Consider the following 17423-nt stretch of genomic DNA (forward strand, 5'->3'; position numbering starts at 1 on the left):
TCTCTCTCACTCACACACACACACACACACACCCTGGCTGATTTTACAGTCAATCTTTCAAAGTGCAATTTGTCTTGGAAAAGCCAATGTGAGGCCCGTGTGGGTTTCGACCAATGGCGCCGCGCCTCTGGCCGCTCAGCCAGTCTCGGGTCTGTATTCTAATGGGCCATATCTTTATCAGGGAAATGTTGCTTCTCCGAACTTAAAACTTCTCATGAAGGGTCCCCAGATCCAGAGGCAGAGGAGGGGTCTGAGCTGAGGCGCGGGGCGCTGCCTTTCTCCGGGCTGGACCGGGAGAGAGCCAAGGGGCGCCGGGGAGGCCGCGCACCTGCCCCAGGAGCACCTGACTTCTGAGGCGCTGCCGTAGGCGCGGGGCCGCCTGGGACCCTCCGGACCTGCCATGGGCTCCTGGCTCAGAGCTCGGGGTCTCCGGCTGTAGGGGCCTGGATTCGGGCGTCCCACCTCGCCTGGCCCCGACCCGAGGATCATGGAGTCCAACCTGCAGGGGACGTTCCTGCTGAACAACACGCCGCTGGCTCAGTTCTCGGAGGTGAAGGCCCCCGTGTGCCAGTACTCCGTGCAGAACTCCTTCTACAAGCTCAGCCCCCCGGGGCTGGGCCCCCCGCTGGCCGCCGGGACCCCCCACGGGATCACGGACATCCTGAGCAGGCCTGCGGCCGCCCCGAACGGCAGCCTCCTCTCCGGCTACCCCCACGTGGCGGGCTTTGGCGGACTGGGCTCCCAGGGCGTCTACTACGGACCCCAGGTGGGGAACTTCCCCAAGGCCGCCAGCGAGTACCCGCCCCGGACCCGGAACTGCTGGGCGGACACGGGCCAGGACTGGCGAGCCGGGCGGCAGTGCAGCGACAGTGAGTACGGCGGCCCCAGCCGGCGCCATCGGGGCAGGTCGGGAGGGGCCCTCTCGGTGGGCCGGACCGCCCTCCCCCTGTCGGGGCCCCGCGGCCCAGGGGCACGGGTGTGAATCCCCCCGCCCGTCCCGGCAACCCCCCAGCTCTGCTTGGATGGGCGGCTCGGCCCCTCGCCCCCTCCCTTACCAGCTGCTGCCTCAGCTGCCCTCCCAGAAAGCCCGGGGGTCTCCAGGTCTGGAGAAGACCACGTGGCACACCCAGAAGCCCGTGGCAGGTCCGGAGGGTCCCAAGTGGCCCGTAGGATCTGGCTGGCAGCTCACCTTCCTCCCGAAACTCCGAGCCCATGTCACTTCTTCATCCAGAGCAGGCAAACGCTGTCCCCGGTGAGAGGTTGCCAGAGCACCCCTTCCCGGATAGCCCCCCTCCCGGGTCCCAACACGACACCATTCAGGGACCCCATCTGGATCCCGCCTGTGATCCGGGGGGTGGTTTCCCCTGCCCTCCTCAGGGCTTATGTCAACAGTAGTGGCGACAACTGCTCAGCCTCTAGGAGCAGCAGCCAAGTCAAGTCAGACTTGGCCCAGTAGTAGTGGGGGGTGTCTCCCCACCCTACCATGCCCAACCCTGTATTTGGAGAACTGGTACGGGGTCCCCATGAGCCAGTCAGGGCCCGGAGGTAATGGCAAGACCTGCACTGGCAGGTGAGGCTCACCCAGGAAGCAGGGAGGTAACAGTGGCTGCAGGAGCCATCCTTGTGCCACCGAGGCCTGGCCGGGACCTGGCAGGGGTGGAGGTGGAGGGAACCTGCACCTCTCTGCCATAGGGGCTTGGGGCCCACCAAGGAAACCCCAAACACATCGGCCCCTCCATCTGCTACACTGTCCCATAGCACACCCCTCACTCTACCCAAAACATGGCAAGTTCCATGTGAGCGAAGACCTCATCTCTTGGAACTGGTTTGGGGGGTGCTCTAAAGGCCTCGGTCTCTGGAACATCCATCGTCCCCTCCCCACCCCGCACTCTCTCCCCTACTCTTCAATCCCAAGTGCATAGCCACACACAGGAAAATACCTCAGTTGGTAGCTGAATCAACACACAGGGAGAGAGGACTGCAGAGGATAGTCTCTTGGGAAGTTTCTTCCCCTTCTAGTGCCTCAGTTTCCTTACCTCTAACATGTGGAGATGGGACATGAGCTATGGGGCCACCCACCAAGGCCCGACAGGTGGGTCTTCTGCCTCCCCAAGCCCTGCGGCCCTCCAGCCCGAGCGGCTGCCCCAGTGGTGCAGGAGCAGGGCCTGGACCTCTGCGTGCAGACTCTCCAGGGGGCTGAGGCCACAGGACTTCTAGGCCTGGTGACAAGGGCAAGCAGTAACTTGAGGCTGAAAGCTCTGGTTTTCTCAGAAACCTGGAAAGTGAGATCCCAAGAACAACGAATTAGGGAGAGAAGGAATCCCCAGACCCTCTGAGGCCTTGGCTATTGGTGGAAGGTGTGTGGTGTGTGCCTTGGTGAGAAAACCAAGAAGATCCAGAAAAAAGTCCTGTTGCCCCTGGAGGGAAGGCAGCAGAACTGAGTAGTGAACATGACGCAGAGAAGAAGGAGACCAGGGCAGGTTGTAAGCTCCCTCTGCCCCTAAGGAGCTCTCACCTGAGGCAGGTGCCCTCTCAGGGTCCCTGACTGTCCGGACAGGGCAGAGGTCACAGTCACTATTGCCTCTTGATTAGCGGCGTCACGATGCCCTCACAACTCAGTGGCTTCTCCAGAGGAGGGAGCTCGCCCAGTGGGACAGGCAGGACAGGGCTGGCACCCCCACTCATCCTGCTAAGCACACACCTTCTTCCTCTCACCAGCCCCGGATCCCCTGAGCGACAGCATCCACAAGAAAAAGCACACCCGGCCCACCTTCACGGGACACCAGATCTTTGCCCTGGAGAAGACCTTTGAGCAGACCAAGTACTTGGCCGGCCCTGAGAGGGCACGGCTGGCCTACTCGCTGGGGATGACGGAGTCGCAGGTCAAGGTGAGTCTGTGTGGGAGAAGGGCTCTGCCTTCGCGGGCGCGCCCTGCCAGGACGGGATACCGCTGCGCCGGAGAAAAGCACTTTGCTCTCCCAGCAACTCTGGCTCTCGGCCGAGGCCGTCCTGCTGTCTGGGCGCTGCCTGCCCAGCGAGCCCTGGAGAGGGCGATAATCACCATAACCAGATGTCAATACTCTATTTGGAGAGCGATGAGTGTAGGAGTTCATTAAGCCTCACGGCAACCTGGAGGTGGGGATTCTTACCCACTTTACGTCTGAAGAAACCATCTCAGCTGAGCCTGTGGCTCAAGGTTGCCTGGCTGTTACCAGGTGCAGAGCTGGGGCTCAATTCCAGACCTGCGGGGCACCAGCCTAATGCTTTCCCCTCCTCTGCACAGTGATGGCCAGAAATATCAAGAGCTCATGGCAGCCTCTGGCCCAGATCAGGAGCCAGTCTCTGGGCTGGCTCAGAACCATCAGCCTTGTAAGGGTTGTTGCATCAGCTGGCAGGAGAAGCCTGCCTTGGTTTGCCAATAAGGCGAAGAAAACCCCTCCTTCCAGGTCCACCCAAATGAAGCCCGGGTGGGAAACTGGGGCAGGGAGCCTCCAAGCCGGAGGCAAGGGTCATGCTCACATCACTGGCCACCAAGCCTGAAATCAGTAAATGGGCTTCTGCCTCCAGGCTCCCAGAGAGAGCCGTGATGCTAGAGCTCTCCCAAGGGTCGTTGCCCGGGGGGGGGGGGGGGGGGCAGAAAGAAAGCTTTGAGGTGTTGAGGCAAGCCGGGAGCTGCCCAGCTCTGTGACACTACGATGGGTTTAAAAGCATAAGAGGGAAGGACAGGGGCTGTCACCTACGTCCACAGCCTCCCGGCCTGCTGACGGCAAGAGCTCTCTTTCCGACCATTCAGTTTCTTCAGGCACTTGTCTGCCTTCTTCAGCTCTGCTAAGCAATGAAAATGTTACTTTTATAATTAGGAAGAAATGATTCACGAAGTTCAGTGAAGGCCTATGAAGCACCTGCTGAATGCCCTCTCCTGCGCATTCCAGCGTCTCCGTCCAAGTGCCCCAGGTGGCAAAGGAGCAGACCCATCGCAGGGAGGAGGGCTCAGCAGAAGGGCTGCTGCACTTACACGCATTTGTTTCTATTTTACCCCAAACGGTGTGACTGTTACCAGCTGGTCTTACTGAGCTATTTGTTATACTAGGACAATCAGGACCACGGGTCCCTGCCGCCGAGTGGGGTCACCCTCCTGGGGGCTGGTCCCCGTGCGTGCTGTGCGTGCACGACCCTCAGCCCCCCCCCCCCCCCCCCCCCCGCCCCAGGTGTGGTTCCAGAACCGAAGGACCAAGTGGCGCAAGAAGAGCGCCCTGGAGCCGTCGTCCTCCACGCCTCGGGCGGCGGGCGGCGGCGGCGGCGGGGAGCGCGCGGCCTCGGAGACCGAGGACGACGAGTACAACAAGCCGCTCGACCCCGACTCGGACGACGAGAAGATCCGCCTGCTGCTCCGCAAGCACCGCGCCGCCTTCTCGGTGCTCAGCCTGGGCGCGCACAGCGTCTGACGCCCCCGCCCCGTCCCGGTCCCGGGCGCCCCTGCTCAGCCCCGCCCCGCCCCGCCAGGGGGGCCGCGGCGCCCGGGGGGAGGGGGGCAGAAGGAGGGAGGGGGGGGCGGGGGGCGGAGGCGGCGGCGGAGGGGGGTCCGTGCGCCCCCGGACCGGCACCCTGGGGCCGTCCTGCACCCCTGGGGCCCAGGCCTGCCCTGCCCGCTCCACAAACTCACCAGGGCACAGGTAGATGAAAACGACCGGGCTCTGCGGCCAGGAAAGTGGCTGTGGGCTCGTGGACTTGCCACTGTGATCTAGCTGGGGGCGGGGGGGGGGGGCATCCCCAGGAGACAGCTGGCGGGAGCAGAGGTCTGCTGCCTTCTGCTGTGGGAGTTGGGAGGCCAGGGTGCTGTTGGCTGACTGCAGAAGAAAAGATGACATGTCCGGGTGCCACCCTCCGACCTTGGCACGGGAAGGGTACCACTGGAGACCCCCAACTGGAGGAAGTGCACCTCAGAGAGGGCGAGTGGGTCCCGGTGAAGGAGAAACACTCCTGACACCCCAATCAAGGATCACGTCCCTGGAGGGACACCTCCTCCTGGCCTCCTTCCTCCGACCTCCTCTGGGATTCCCCCAGAATAGGAAAAGACAAGACACCCCCTCCCTCTGCTGGGAAGGAAGGAGGTTGGAGGCAGAGGCAGAAAAAAACATGAGAGAATCCGAGGAGCTGATGCTGCACCCCAGAGCCTCTCACCTGGGCTTCCCTCTGTGCTGATACAAGGACCAGATCACTTGGGGACAGGGGAGCTTGGCAGGGCTGGAAGTGGCCTAGAACCCCTGCTTCCCCAGCTGGGGTGCCCACGCAGGAAGGGAGAGGCCCCTGCAGGGACCAACGCACCAAGGGCCTGCATGGATCCCCTGGCACTTCCTTAGACTGCCCTGCAGCCTGCTGCTGGATGGAGGTGGTGTAGTGCAGGGCAGTAGCCTGGCGGGCAGGTGGGCGGGGCTCGGGAGGTGGGTGGGGGCTGGCCAGAGGAATGCAACCCCAGGGGACAGAGCATTTGCCCATCTTTACTGACTTTTAAAATATAAAGAATAAAAATAAAAGTCCCAGAAACATCCCCATGGCTCATGTGCTTCTGTGAAACTGGCTGTGGAATCCCAGCCAAGCCTCTGTGGGGGGCATTCCCAAGGGCAGGCCTCTTCTCCCAGGGTGGGGGATCTGTGCTCTGGGGGTCTGGAAACTTTGCATAGCACTGGTCAATTTGGAATTTCACTGGTCAATGCCAGGCACTGTCATAGGTGCTAAGAAACTGAAGACTTTAATGGGGCTCCTGACCTTCAGGAATTCACAGCCTCATGGGGGGAATGGTCCATTTGGGGAACTAGGTACTGTAAAGAAAAGATTGAAGGGGTGGAGAGAATAGAAGCACTGACATTAACTGCACACCCGCCCTACTAAATTCTCCCATGTGGAAGGCCTGGATGACCTCACTTGACCTCACAAGGAACCTAAGAGGTAGGTATTATGCTTGTTGCATGGATGAGGGAACTGGGGCTCAGAAGGTACCTAAGCCAAGTCACAGAAGGGGGATGGGGCAAGCCAAAAGTGGATTCCAAGGATCTCGTGTCCACTTGCCCCAGGCATAGCCCCTCAAAGCCTTTTCTGTGAAATGAGAGGCCAAAACAAGGTGTGCTTTCAGGACCCTTCCAACCTGAATGATCTGTGCAAACACCAACAGGGTCTGAGAAGTGAGGCAGCTGCCCCTTTGCTGTCCCAAGTCCTTTGTTGGTCCCTTGGGCCCCCAGAATGGGAGACTCTGGCCAGGGGAATCAGCCTGGAGTGAGAACAAGGGAAGGAGGAAGACCCCAGCTGGGCCTCTTGGCAACGGAGGCACCAAGCTTTCATAATAACCCCAGTGGAGGGATCTCTGGGTGGCGCAGCGGTTTGGCACCTGCCTTTGGCCCAGGGCGCGATCCTGGAGACCCGGGATCGAATCCCACATCGGGCTCCCGGTGCATGGAGCCTGCTTCTCCCTCTGCCTGTGTCTCTGCCTCTCTCTCTCTCTCTGTGACTATCATAAATACATAAAAATAAAAAAAAATAACCCCAGTGGACCCAGAGGACAGGAGTGACTGACAAGAAAACATAGAATGCGTTTAAGTTCTAACCTTCAATCCAAAATGGTGCCCGCATCAGTGTTTATGGAGGTACAGTGGGAAGGAGACGAGAAGGCAGCTTATAGGAACCGAGTGCCATCTCTGTATGCAGCTGGCCACGGGCTGCATTGAGGAACCCTCCACTGACTCGTGGGGCCTGAGTGGGGCCCCACAGCCATGCTGCAGCAGGTGGGACAGCAGCCTGGGGGCACCCCAGGATTCACTCAGCACGGCCCCCAAAACAAAAAACCTCTGTGGGCTCTGGGGAGCCAAGTGCCGCACAGCGTCTCTGGAGCACTTTGAGGAGGGCATGCGGCCTGAGGGCCCGGAGGAGGCTGCTGACGTAATCCATGGGCAAAGTTATTAAGCAGGTACAGAGGAAGAGGCCAGCGGTCCCCAACATTGAGCTCGTTTGCTTCTTTTGTAAGCATATTATAATCCCAACTGCTCTCTTACACTTGTAATTCTTGCGTGTTGATTCAGGTCCTCGGGGTCAGTATTAAATCAAGCCTGGGGGAGGTTTTTTTCCTGGGGAGATATTTGCTGAGCTAAACAAAATCTTCTCCAGTCTCAAAATTCCAGGACACCTGCCGTTGGAACCTCTGGCTCAAAGACTCCATCCTCCCAGACATCTCCTCTATCTCTCTCCTACTCTCACGGGCAGCCTGAACACAGGTACCCAGCGAGGCACAGCTACTGCCTCACGCTGCACTCGGACGGAGGAGAAGAACCCAAGGTGAACGGCCCAGATGCCCAAGGGCAATCTGGAATAAGGCTTGTTCTCTGCAGATATGCACCTGCATGGTGTGTGAGTGTGTGTATGTGTGTGTTTATGTGTGTTGCTGGGGAGAACTCAAGGCTACGTCCGTTCATCTATCATAAAGAAATAATAAGCCATAGGCATTTTTTAAAAGACTGCATTTATTTGAGAGCTCAAGAGAGTGGGAGCAAGAGAGCATGCATGAACAGGGTGGAGGGGTAGAAGGAGAGGGGTAGAGGGAAGAGGGAGAAGCAGATTCCCTGCTGAGCACGGAGCCCGATGTGGGGCTCAGCCCAGGACCCTGGGATCATGACCTGAGCTGAAGGCAGACACTTAACCAACTGAACCACCCAGGCATCCCGGCCATAGGCATTTTATGCCTGGTTATAAAAGGGATTTCTTGTATGTCCTGAGTTTAACAAAAATCCAAAGTTATTTTGGAATTTCACACTTCTTGCAAGTCCTCTCCTACCACATCACAAACTTTTCAGGGATGAGACAAGGGGGAAGAAATGAAATCCTGGGTTTCCAGTAGACAGAGTCGTGCTCTGATGGGCAGCCCAGGAGGCTCTAAGAGACAGATTCTCCCAAAGCCTCCCATCGTGGCTGCCAACGAGAGAAGGACACAGGACACATCCTGCCAGGCTGGGTGCAAGTACGGGGATGGCAGTGTCTTACCGAGTTGGGAATGGCCACATCCTGATCTCAACAGTTAAAAAGGAGATGGGGTCATGGAATTCCACTTCTGGCAACCCCCCCTCATACTCAGGCCCCTCCAGGGGTTGGGGCTGGGCGCCGCTGACCCGAGGCTTCTCCTGCAGCATAGCATAGAGGACTGTGTTCAGTTCCATCCTGGCTCTGCCCTGGGCCCTGGGCCGGTTACTCAGTCACCGAGCCTCAATATATTCATCTGGGACACAGCCCTTGCAGCGGCTCTGTGAGGTCAGAGCCAAAGACTGTGCCCGGCATATGCAGACCCTCGACAGGACCTGCTGCATTTTCCAAAGAGGGCTTTGAGGCTCCAGTCCTGTGTCACCAACTAGTAGCTGGGTCATGTGACTGAGTTAGTTAACCTCTTGAAATCCAGTTTCCTCATCTGTAAAATGAGGCTGACAACCCACTCCGCATGGGCAGAGAGATAAAGGCAATTGCAGACCATGCATAGAGCAGCATGAGCACATAAACATGAGCATGCTCGTGCTCTCTCCGCTATCCACAAGCTCATGCCTCCAGGGAGCGGCAGAGCCAGTGCTAAACAGTTCTCCACGACGGAGGGACCAGGGACCAGCAACCTGTTCCTGCCAGCCGTTTAGCCCCGGCAGGCCACCTGCTACCTGGGCCATTATGGAAGGATTTGTGTGTGACCAGGCTCGTTGACCTGCAAACTGCCTGAGATTTTGGCCTTCTGGGAGGGGCTGAATTCAGCTTGCAGATGTGTTTCTTCAGGGGCAGACTGTGCTTTTATAGAAATGTGATAGGCCTAGCAGCAGGGCATGCCTGGTGCAGTAAGGGGTTCCCGGGCACTTCTGGGTGCCTGGGCTCCACATGGTTACCTGGCCTGCCTGGCCCCTGAAACCCCTGGGTCTGTATAGTCTGCCCTGAAGCCTTGCTACTCTAAGACATGATCTGGGCACCAGCAGCGGCCTCACCTGGGACTTGTTATAACACAGACCTGCAGGCCCCAATCCAGAATCTGCCTTTTAACCGGATTCTCCCATGCACACCAGGCACGCTATAGTGTGAGAGGATCCAGAGTGGGTACGGCTGTGTGAATGTGTGTGGCTAACACTTCTCTTCTCAGAGCATGGAATCTGGCCCAAATTGGGTGCTCAATAAAAAGTGGTTCAACGGATACAGATGAGCATAGGTACACTCATAGCATTTGCGACCATGGAAAACATAGTCAGGACCCGACTGTGGGCAAAAATTTTAAGATTTTTTTTAATATATTTATTTTTTATTGGTGTTCAATTTGCCAACATATAGAATAACACCCAGTGCTCATCCCATCAAGTGCCCCCCTCAGTGCCCGTCACCCAGTCACCCCCACCCCCCTGCCCACCTCCCTTTCTATCACCCCTAGTTCGTTTTAAGATTTGATTTATTTATTCATGAGAGACACCAAGAGAGGCAGAGACATAGGCAGAGGGAGAAGCAGATGGGGGACTCGATCCCAAGACCCCAGGATCACCACCTGAGCCAAAGGCAGACGCTCAACCACTGAGACAACCAGGCACCCTGTGTGTGAGCAAAATTTTTAAAAGTCTCGAGGACAAGAAAGTAGCAACCGCAAGGAACACCCTGCTCTCCCAGGCACAGCCGAGCCCCTCGGCTGCGAGACTAGCGGCAGAGGCCCAGAGTCTAGAGGCAGGGAGGAAACTGTGCGCGTGCAGCAGCCCAGCAGGAGAAAGAGGAATTTCAGAGCATGGCCCTCTGGGGCATTAAGTAATAGAAAACCCATGGGATCCCTGGGTGGCTCAGCGGTTTGGCGCCTGCCTTTGGCCCAGGGCGCGATCCTGGAGTCCCGGGATTGAGTCCCACCTTGGGCTCCCGGCATGGAGCATGCTTTTCTCCCTCTGCCTGTGTCTCTGCCTCTGTGTGTGTGTCTCTCATGAATAAATAAATAAAATCTTTAAAAAAAAAGTAATAGAAAACCTGACTTACATCAGCAGTCCTTAAAGACGGCTCTGTGGCTCGTGTTCATAACAATGTCCACATGGTTACCTGGCCTGCCTGGCCCCTGAGAGCCATCAGATTCAACCGTGTCCTTCGTCCTTTGCATAAGATGGTGGAAGAGAATGATATTTTAGAAGGATTTTCACTGGAAAATTATTTTGCTTAGAATAATTCACTCTGATGATGCTCAGATCAACAAAATGGTACCAAATAAAGAAATGTGCTGTTCTGACTATCGGATCATGTTATTTCGACTTGGTTCTGAGGGTGGGTTGGGAGGTTATGGAGGAATTTGGTACAAACCTGTGGAGAGAAAGACCTCTGTCATTTGGGAGGAAGAGGTCCTGGGAATGAGGCTAAGGGAACCCTTGTGGTCACTTTGTACCCAGGCCAAGAGCTGTGGCTTCGGGTCAGGATGCCAAAGAGGTGTTCTTCTGTTCCCTGTACCACAGAAGAAGACTCCAGCACCTTCTGTGAAAGAGACTCCTTCCAAATGCTTTACTCACACCCACTCACTTGTCTGCCAACAGCCGTGTATGATTTAGTAACCCTGTTTTCCAGATGAAGAAACTGAGGATCACATCTACTACTGCTCCTGTGGTTGTTTCCTGCACAAATTTATTAAACACTCATGGTGCCATGACCTGTTCCAGGGGCGTCTCTCATTTCATTAAAAAAAAATCAAATGAAATAAGCACCGTATTATACCTATTTTATAGCCACTGGGACACAGTAACTTGCCCTGTGTCACACAGCTTAACCCAGTCTGACTCTGAAGCTCCCACTTTAAACTACCACAGAAGGGGAGAGAGAGGGGCCAGGTGAATTAGGGGGCTGTGAACTGTTTAAAAAGAAAATTAGGATTATTTGTGTTAATAAATTAAAATCCACATGGTCTGCTTTTTGCTGTCACTGCGCTTGTTGCCGGGCTCCCTGACTCTGTTAGCTGCCTCCCGTCCTGATGCTCAGAACTTAGAAGGAGGAGACCAGCGGGCAAGAAAAGAACGGGAACACGGTGCTATCAGTGCTGTGAGGAAGGGCTTCACAGAGAAGATAGGGAACCCCAGGAGGCAGGGGGTAAGGAATTTAATTAATGGCAATGTACATTAACAAAAATGCAATTCCCTGTTGATCCATGCGACACCATATCTCATCAAAAGCATTATTTCCTTTATTATAGGAGAAGGGGCACCAGAATAAAGGTGATTTTCATTGGTAAGAATCACGGTATTTATATGACCTCACCATTGGAATTTATAGAGTTTGAATGAAAAGCAATGACTGAATCCTCATTTGAAATAATAGCACCATACTCACTACAGCGTTCTGTACACTTCCACCCACATTCTTGGATTTGCTTCTCTGATAGAGTAGTCTTCAGACTTTATCCCCAATCTGCATATGAGGAAACTGTGATCTGTGCAGGATCAAAACTCCGTGTCTCCTCAGTCCAGGCTGTGTCTCCTCTGTGGATGTTAACGACATGGAAGCTACAGAGGACACAAGAGGACCAGACGAAGTCCTCTAGCAAAAGACACTCTCATCAAATGCGTGGCAGTGCGTGGCTACAGAAAACACCATTTTTCTTGGAGTGGCTTCTGCTGCTTTGCAGCCGCGGGCCAGCATCCGTGAAAGGAGATCTGCCCCAGCCAGGGAAGATGTTCACCGAGGTTGTTTCCCAAGCTCATCAGACAGATGGTTTGTCAGGCATAGGGATTCCCTGGGCCCTTCTGGATCTTCCCTCCGTTGGGTGAGGGGTGTCCCTGGAATGTGTCTGAGGAACAAGTGCCCAGGGCACTGAAGTGGACATATTTGGCAAATAGTGATTTTAGAAGCCCAAATTGATTTAAACCCACATTTTGGTTCTCCCTGTAGCTTCAGGGTTGTTCGCAATGATGTACACTGGGTTCTGTAGGGTTTCCTTCTTCCCCAGTGACAAAGGGTTCAAGTAGAGAAGGCAGCAAGGATGGTCTGGATCTTCCTCCTGAGGAAGACGGATGGACAGAGGGCAGAGTATCCTGCTGCTGAATCAGCTCTGTGGCTGTAGGTACTTGTGAGAAATTCTATTAGAGTCAAACCTTCCAGGGCTCCTGGGAGAGACCCTGCTCCAAGAGATTTGCTAAACCACTGTCACTGTGTTCTGAAAAAGAATGCAATCTGCAGTTTCTAATACCATTTAGCTGGGACCACCAGGAGCCATGGTGGTAAGAGCCAGAGCAAGAGGGTCTGTGGGCAAGGTGCAGGATAACTGTAAAGTGCAGTTCCTGGCTCAGTGAATGGCAGCTTCTACACTCACGGCATGGGGGCTTCCCTGGCACTGACCCTTGCCTTTTCCTGCTAAGGCCACCTTGATCTCTCCACCCAACAATCCTCCCTCCTCTTTGATTGATGTAGTGTGGGCGAGCCTGACAGACATGGGCCTAAGCCAATCAGCAAGTGCCACCTCTCTGGTTGTGTGATGATCCCTCCTGGGAGGGGCCTGGGCTCAGCTGTAGCCAATGAGCAAGGACCGAGGTTGTTCCCCAGACACCGCCCCCCCCCCCCCCCACACACACACCTCTTACCTGTCTGACACCTGGCACTCCTTCTGGCTGCTGCTCCCTGTCTCACTTCTGTGGGGGTGTGCTCACCAGAGAAGGGAGCCAGCCCCGGGGGACAAGTAGGGCTGAGAGGTGGAGGGACAGCGGGGACTGCAGGGGTAATGCTGTTTCAGGCCTAATCTCAGCCAGGCCTCAACTACTCGTAGCCTTTTCTGGAGATAATACCCTTTTGGCTTGATGCTGGTTGGATTGGGTTTCTTTCTTTTTAAAAAGATTTATTTATATTTGCATGCACACACGGTGGTCCTTCAAGCCTCACAACTGTGACACCACACCCATCTTTGGGAATCAAGGATCCCATCCCAAATTACAGATGGAAGACCAAGGCTCACAGGCAGAGTGCCCAGTCCAATGTTACCGTGGCAATGCAAGGACACCGTGTGTGGGCATGAGGTCACTATTTGGGGTGAGGGAGAGGTTCTAACATTGCATTGTGGGGATGGTTGTACAACTCTGTAAGTCTACTTTAAAAATTGATCCCTTAAGGTAGGTGTATTTTACAGGATAATTACACTTCAGTGGACACTTTAAAATAACATAAGAAAAAAAATTACCCATGGAATCACTGGCAGCTGTCCGCTCCAAATCTCTTTTCTCATACTCAGAGAGACTTCGGCTTGAGGACCTCAAAAATCCTTCTAAAAACCTCAGACTGGGATGCCTGGGTGGCTCAGCGATTGAGCATCTGCCCTTGACTCAGGGTGTGATCCCAGGGTCCCTGCATGGAGCCTGCTTCTCCCTCTGCCTCTGTCTCTGCCTCTCTGTGTCTCTCATGAATAAATAAATAAAATCTTTAAAAATTGTTTATTTATTTGAGAGAGAGAGAGAGCACGCGCGAGCACAAGAGGGTGAGGGGCAGAGGGAGAAACAGGCTCCATCCCAGGACCCTGGGATTATGCATGACCTGGGCCGAAGGCAGACGCTTATCCAACTGAGCCCCCCAGGCCCCTAACCCTGAATTAGGTTTCTATGGTTTATAATGAAAGAACAGGAAGAGTACAAATAAATCAGAATCCTCAATGTTTGCTTATAGGCTGGCCCTTCAGGGCCGGTGGACCGTGGGGAGCCACCCTGGGCTAGAATTCCCCAGCGCCTTTCCCTCGCACCAGGGACCTGAGAGCTGGCCTACCCTCTTCCTGTCTTTACGCCCCCCTTCCCCCTCGGCTCAGGTGGCCAGCTTGTCACGAACGGCCCCATACTTGGTGACAGAACGGGACTGGACTCAGCGATCATTCCCCCCTCGGGGTCATTAGTTCCGAGTCCCGTTCAGATTCCTGAAGAGAGCAGCGCCTCGAGCTCAGGCCGCTGGCTGACCAGGCTGCCTTGGCAGAGGTGGGCCGGGTTACCTGCCCCCCGGCCCAGCGACGCCGTCAGCAGAGCCCCCGACAGTGTGGGGACCCGCAGCAGCCCCGACCCCAGGGGCTTCCTACTCCTGGGGCGCAGCACCCCCTCCCTGCCCCGTCTGCTGGGCTGCCCTACCCAGAAGGATCGAGCTGTTGGGCTCCTCCTTGCTCTGCTTCAGTGCGCTGAGCCTGCAGAGTCACAAACGGAAGTTGCCCGCAGCCCGTCCGGCTACCCCGCCACTGCTTCCCTGGTGGTGTCGGGCACCCCCTCCTCCTCCCCCACCCCCGCCCGCCCATCCTGATGCTCCTGGGCCGCCCCACCGCTGCAGAAGCCCTGGCCTGGCCAAAACTCGTTGTTGCTCTTCAGAACGATGAACCGAAGGCTGACCCGACCTTTGACAACCCCTGTGGGTGCAAATGGGGCCAGGACCCATGTGGGAAGAGAGCTCCAGGTATAGGGGACCCGTGAGCAGGGCTGCTGAGAAGGCCGCCCTGTCGGTTACGACCCCACAGGGCAGGACACACGAGCTCACGTTCGTGAACCAAAATGCGTATGTCCCTGTCGCTTCCAGGGGAAGGCACCAGTGTCTGAATAGGGACGGGGACGTCGGAGGCGAGCGAAGAGGCCGGCTCTCCTCCGTGGATCCCGTGCCAGCCTCTTCCCCCACGGCCGACCCGGAAGGCTTGCGTCCAGAAGCCCCTCTTGAGGGCCTCCGTGAGCCGGCAAACAAACATCATTAATCTTGGCAAAGTGAGTGAAAGCACATTCACCTGTCCAAGCAAGAGAATTAATGTTGTGTCAATAGGAAATTCGTGTTTACCTCTGGCCTTTACATCTTTCCTTTGCTACAAAAAGCCCAGAGTGGACCAGGCCCGGCGCGGGAGGACTGGCCCAGAGTCAGAAGGAAGCCAAGCGAAGCCGCGCAGCCCAGGCGCGCCGGCGGGCCCGGGCTGGATGGGGCGCAGGGGCCGGGCGGGGGTTCTGCGGCGCGGGGAGCCGGGCGAGAGTGGGCAGCCTCCCAGCCTGCGGGCCTTGGGGGACGCGCTCCCCTCACCCTGCACGGGCTAATGCGGCCTCAGGTGCCTCTGTTTTCTCTCCGGTGCACAGCGTTGTCGTCTCTCACACCAGGCCGTCAGCGCGTGTAGCTCCCCAGGCCACGAGGGGCAACGTTACTGGTCAAGGAGCAAAGTGCCAGGTCCCCTGCCTGCTGATTGACAGCGATTCTCTAATTCGGCCTTTTTCTCAAATGGAGAGGATAGATACCACAGGGCAGAGAATCCAACGGTTAGCCTCCAGGCCGCATACAGGCAAGAGGTGGATCTGAACTCGGGTCCGACCCCGAAGTCAGCGGTGCCCCAGTCACGGTCGCACACAGTTCCCACCAGGAAGGATCAGCCCACCGCACATGAGGTCAAGTGTAAGGCAGGAAGGCTCTGAGGAAGCCTCCTGGGTCGCCCTGGGTGCCTCCTGTCGCCCAGGAATGCCTCGCTGCTGGGGGGTGGGGCCGGGAGGGGCCGGGAGGGTGTGTGCGTGCCTGTGTGCCCCAGGAAAAGAAACCAAACGGGCCGATAAGATCTCTCGTTTCCAGAGCAAAGCACCAATTAAACACAAGGCAGATGTGAGCAAATAAAGCTGTGGCGTCCGGAGAGAAAATCAATACTAGATTATGTGCCCCGGCCCAATCATATACCAATTAATACAGAGCGGGTGGGGCTGGTGCCGAGGGAAGATAAGTCTGGCTGGCCAGCACGCGGGGGCTGCCGCCTGCCCCCAGAGCGCCCCAACCGGGGCTCATGCCCCGTGCTCCTCCGGGCGGGGCGCCGCTAGCCCTGCTTCTAAAGGGCCAAGCCTGAGGTCTCCGGGGGGAACTTGGGTGAGCGGTGCCGGGGGCGGGGGCGGGGGCAGAGGAGCTGCCCCGTAGTCACAGGGCAGCAGGAAGGAGGACAGCACCCACTGGGAGGGCATGGACCCTTCAGAGCACAAACATGGGCTGTTTGATGTTCAGTATGCCACAGAAAGAACAAGGCACTTGCTTTTGGAAAGTGATAGAAAATTGGGCAAAAAGGGAAAACAAGAAACCAAATTTCTATCCCTACAAAATGATGTTGAAGCCGCTGTTATTCTGTCCCTGTTTTTATTTAATTCAGAAAGTGCAGCCAAGCAGTTAATAAATAATTTTCAAGAGGGGTGATAAAAGATAAATGGCAAAGGGCTGGCAGCACAGGACCAGGTGACTGTGGGGGTGGGGCTGTCCAGAATGTTCTGTGGAAAGGCTTCAGGCTCATCACCAGGGTGCCAGCGACAAGGCAGTGTGACACCCAGCTGCTGCCAGCAGAGAGTTTACCAAGTTTGGCAGACCCCCTGTCCCAGGGAGGTGGCTTTGGCAACATCAGAAGGACAAATCAAAGGTGCTGACGTCCCAGAGAGAGGAAATCTGGCTGTGGGCTTGGTGCCCGGCTGCAAGGACATCTAGAGACCATGAATTCCTGCCCTCATGAGGGCCAGGACACACAGTCACAGAGCAAGTACATCCTTCCACAAAAGTTCCCAGCACTCCTGGGGGAAGGAGACCCAACACAACATGGAAGGCAAAAAACAAGTGTGGAAGGAGAGGGGGCAAATCGGTGCTGAAAGGGGCCCCTGCTTCTGTTTCCCCCACAGGAAGCCTCTCTGGCCAGGCCCCTCCTGCACCCCGAATACTCCCAGACACAAGCTCCGGAGGCAGAGATCCTCTGCAAGTGGGAGTTCTGGGGGCCAAGGACTGTTGAGTGCCAAAGAAAAACGAAATTTGCTAGCCGAATATTTTTTAGACATTTTGCAAGATGCACGGCCTCCCTGACAATTTTTAATGTACTAACTGCCTGGTCCAGTGAGCTGATTAATTGGTGCTGGAGAGATCAATAAAAAACAGAAAATTAAAACAATTTTAAAGTGATTAAGTAGTTTAACACCTGTCTCCCGTCACGTCAGCGCAGGAAGAAAAATAAAGCAGGTGTCGAAGGGGCCTCCTGAAGCAAGAGAAAGCAGCGCCTGCCTCAGAGAAATGACAAATCACAGCCGGTGGATCAATCTGAGCGCAGGCAGCCCTTCCCTGAGCCCACTGCTGCAGCGGCGGGACCAGAGACCCCAGGAGGCCGGGCACCTCCCCGGTCGCTCGCTCCTGCAGGGCCGCTCTGCAACCAGGGAGGAGCATGTGTCTGTCCAGACCCTGAGAACAGGGCCAGAGGGAGCAAGGGGAGCCCAGGGTTCTGGGTGCAGTGAGATAGGAAGGTACCAGCTAACCTTCTCCTGACCTCATTTCCAGCCAGAGTTGAGTCTATGCTATGCAAAGGCGGTGAATATACATTTGGGGAGCTGTGGGGTCAAGGGAGGGAAACCCACTGTCTGTCCTAGCTCTCTAGGGCCACCAAATCCTCTATTCTGGGAGCTTCAGGTCTCCACCCTCCCTCCCTCCCT

General features: G+C 56.2%; 1 protein-coding gene across 1 annotated transcript; it reads left to right on the top strand.

Annotated features, from left to right (window-relative positions):
- Positions 1–19: 19 nt before the first annotated feature.
- NKX6-3 (NK6 homeobox 3) lies at positions 20–4445 on the top strand. The gene is made up of 3 exons (XM_035699910.2): positions 20–869; positions 2719–2888; positions 4209–4445. The coding sequence occupies exons 1-3, from the start codon at positions 488–490 to the stop codon at positions 4443–4445; spliced, it is 789 nt and encodes a 262-aa protein (XP_035555803.1). The 5' UTR covers positions 20–487.
- The last annotated feature ends 12978 nt before the right edge of the window (positions 4446–17423 follow it).

Source organism: Canis lupus, chromosome 16, assembly GCF_003254725.2.
Source record: "Canis lupus dingo isolate Sandy chromosome 16, ASM325472v2, whole genome shotgun sequence".
In the NCBI taxonomy this organism is placed as follows: domain Eukaryota; kingdom Metazoa; phylum Chordata; class Mammalia; order Carnivora; family Canidae; genus Canis; species Canis lupus.

What these genes read in the sequence shown, in the direction of transcription:
- NKX6-3 (XM_035699910.2), top strand. Translation starts at nt 488, where the DNA reads ATGGAGTCCAACCTGCAGGGGACGTTCCTGCTGAACAACACGCCGCTG. An exon ending in CGGGCGGCAGTGCAGCGACA is followed by an intron (nt 870 to 2,718) that starts GTGAGTACGGCG and finishes TCCTCTCACCAG; the next exon opens with CCCCGGATCCCCTGAGCGAC. An exon ending in TGACGGAGTCGCAGGTCAAG is followed by an intron (nt 2,889 to 4,208) that starts GTGAGTCTGTGT and finishes CCCCCGCCCCAG; the next exon opens with GTGTGGTTCCAGAACCGAAG.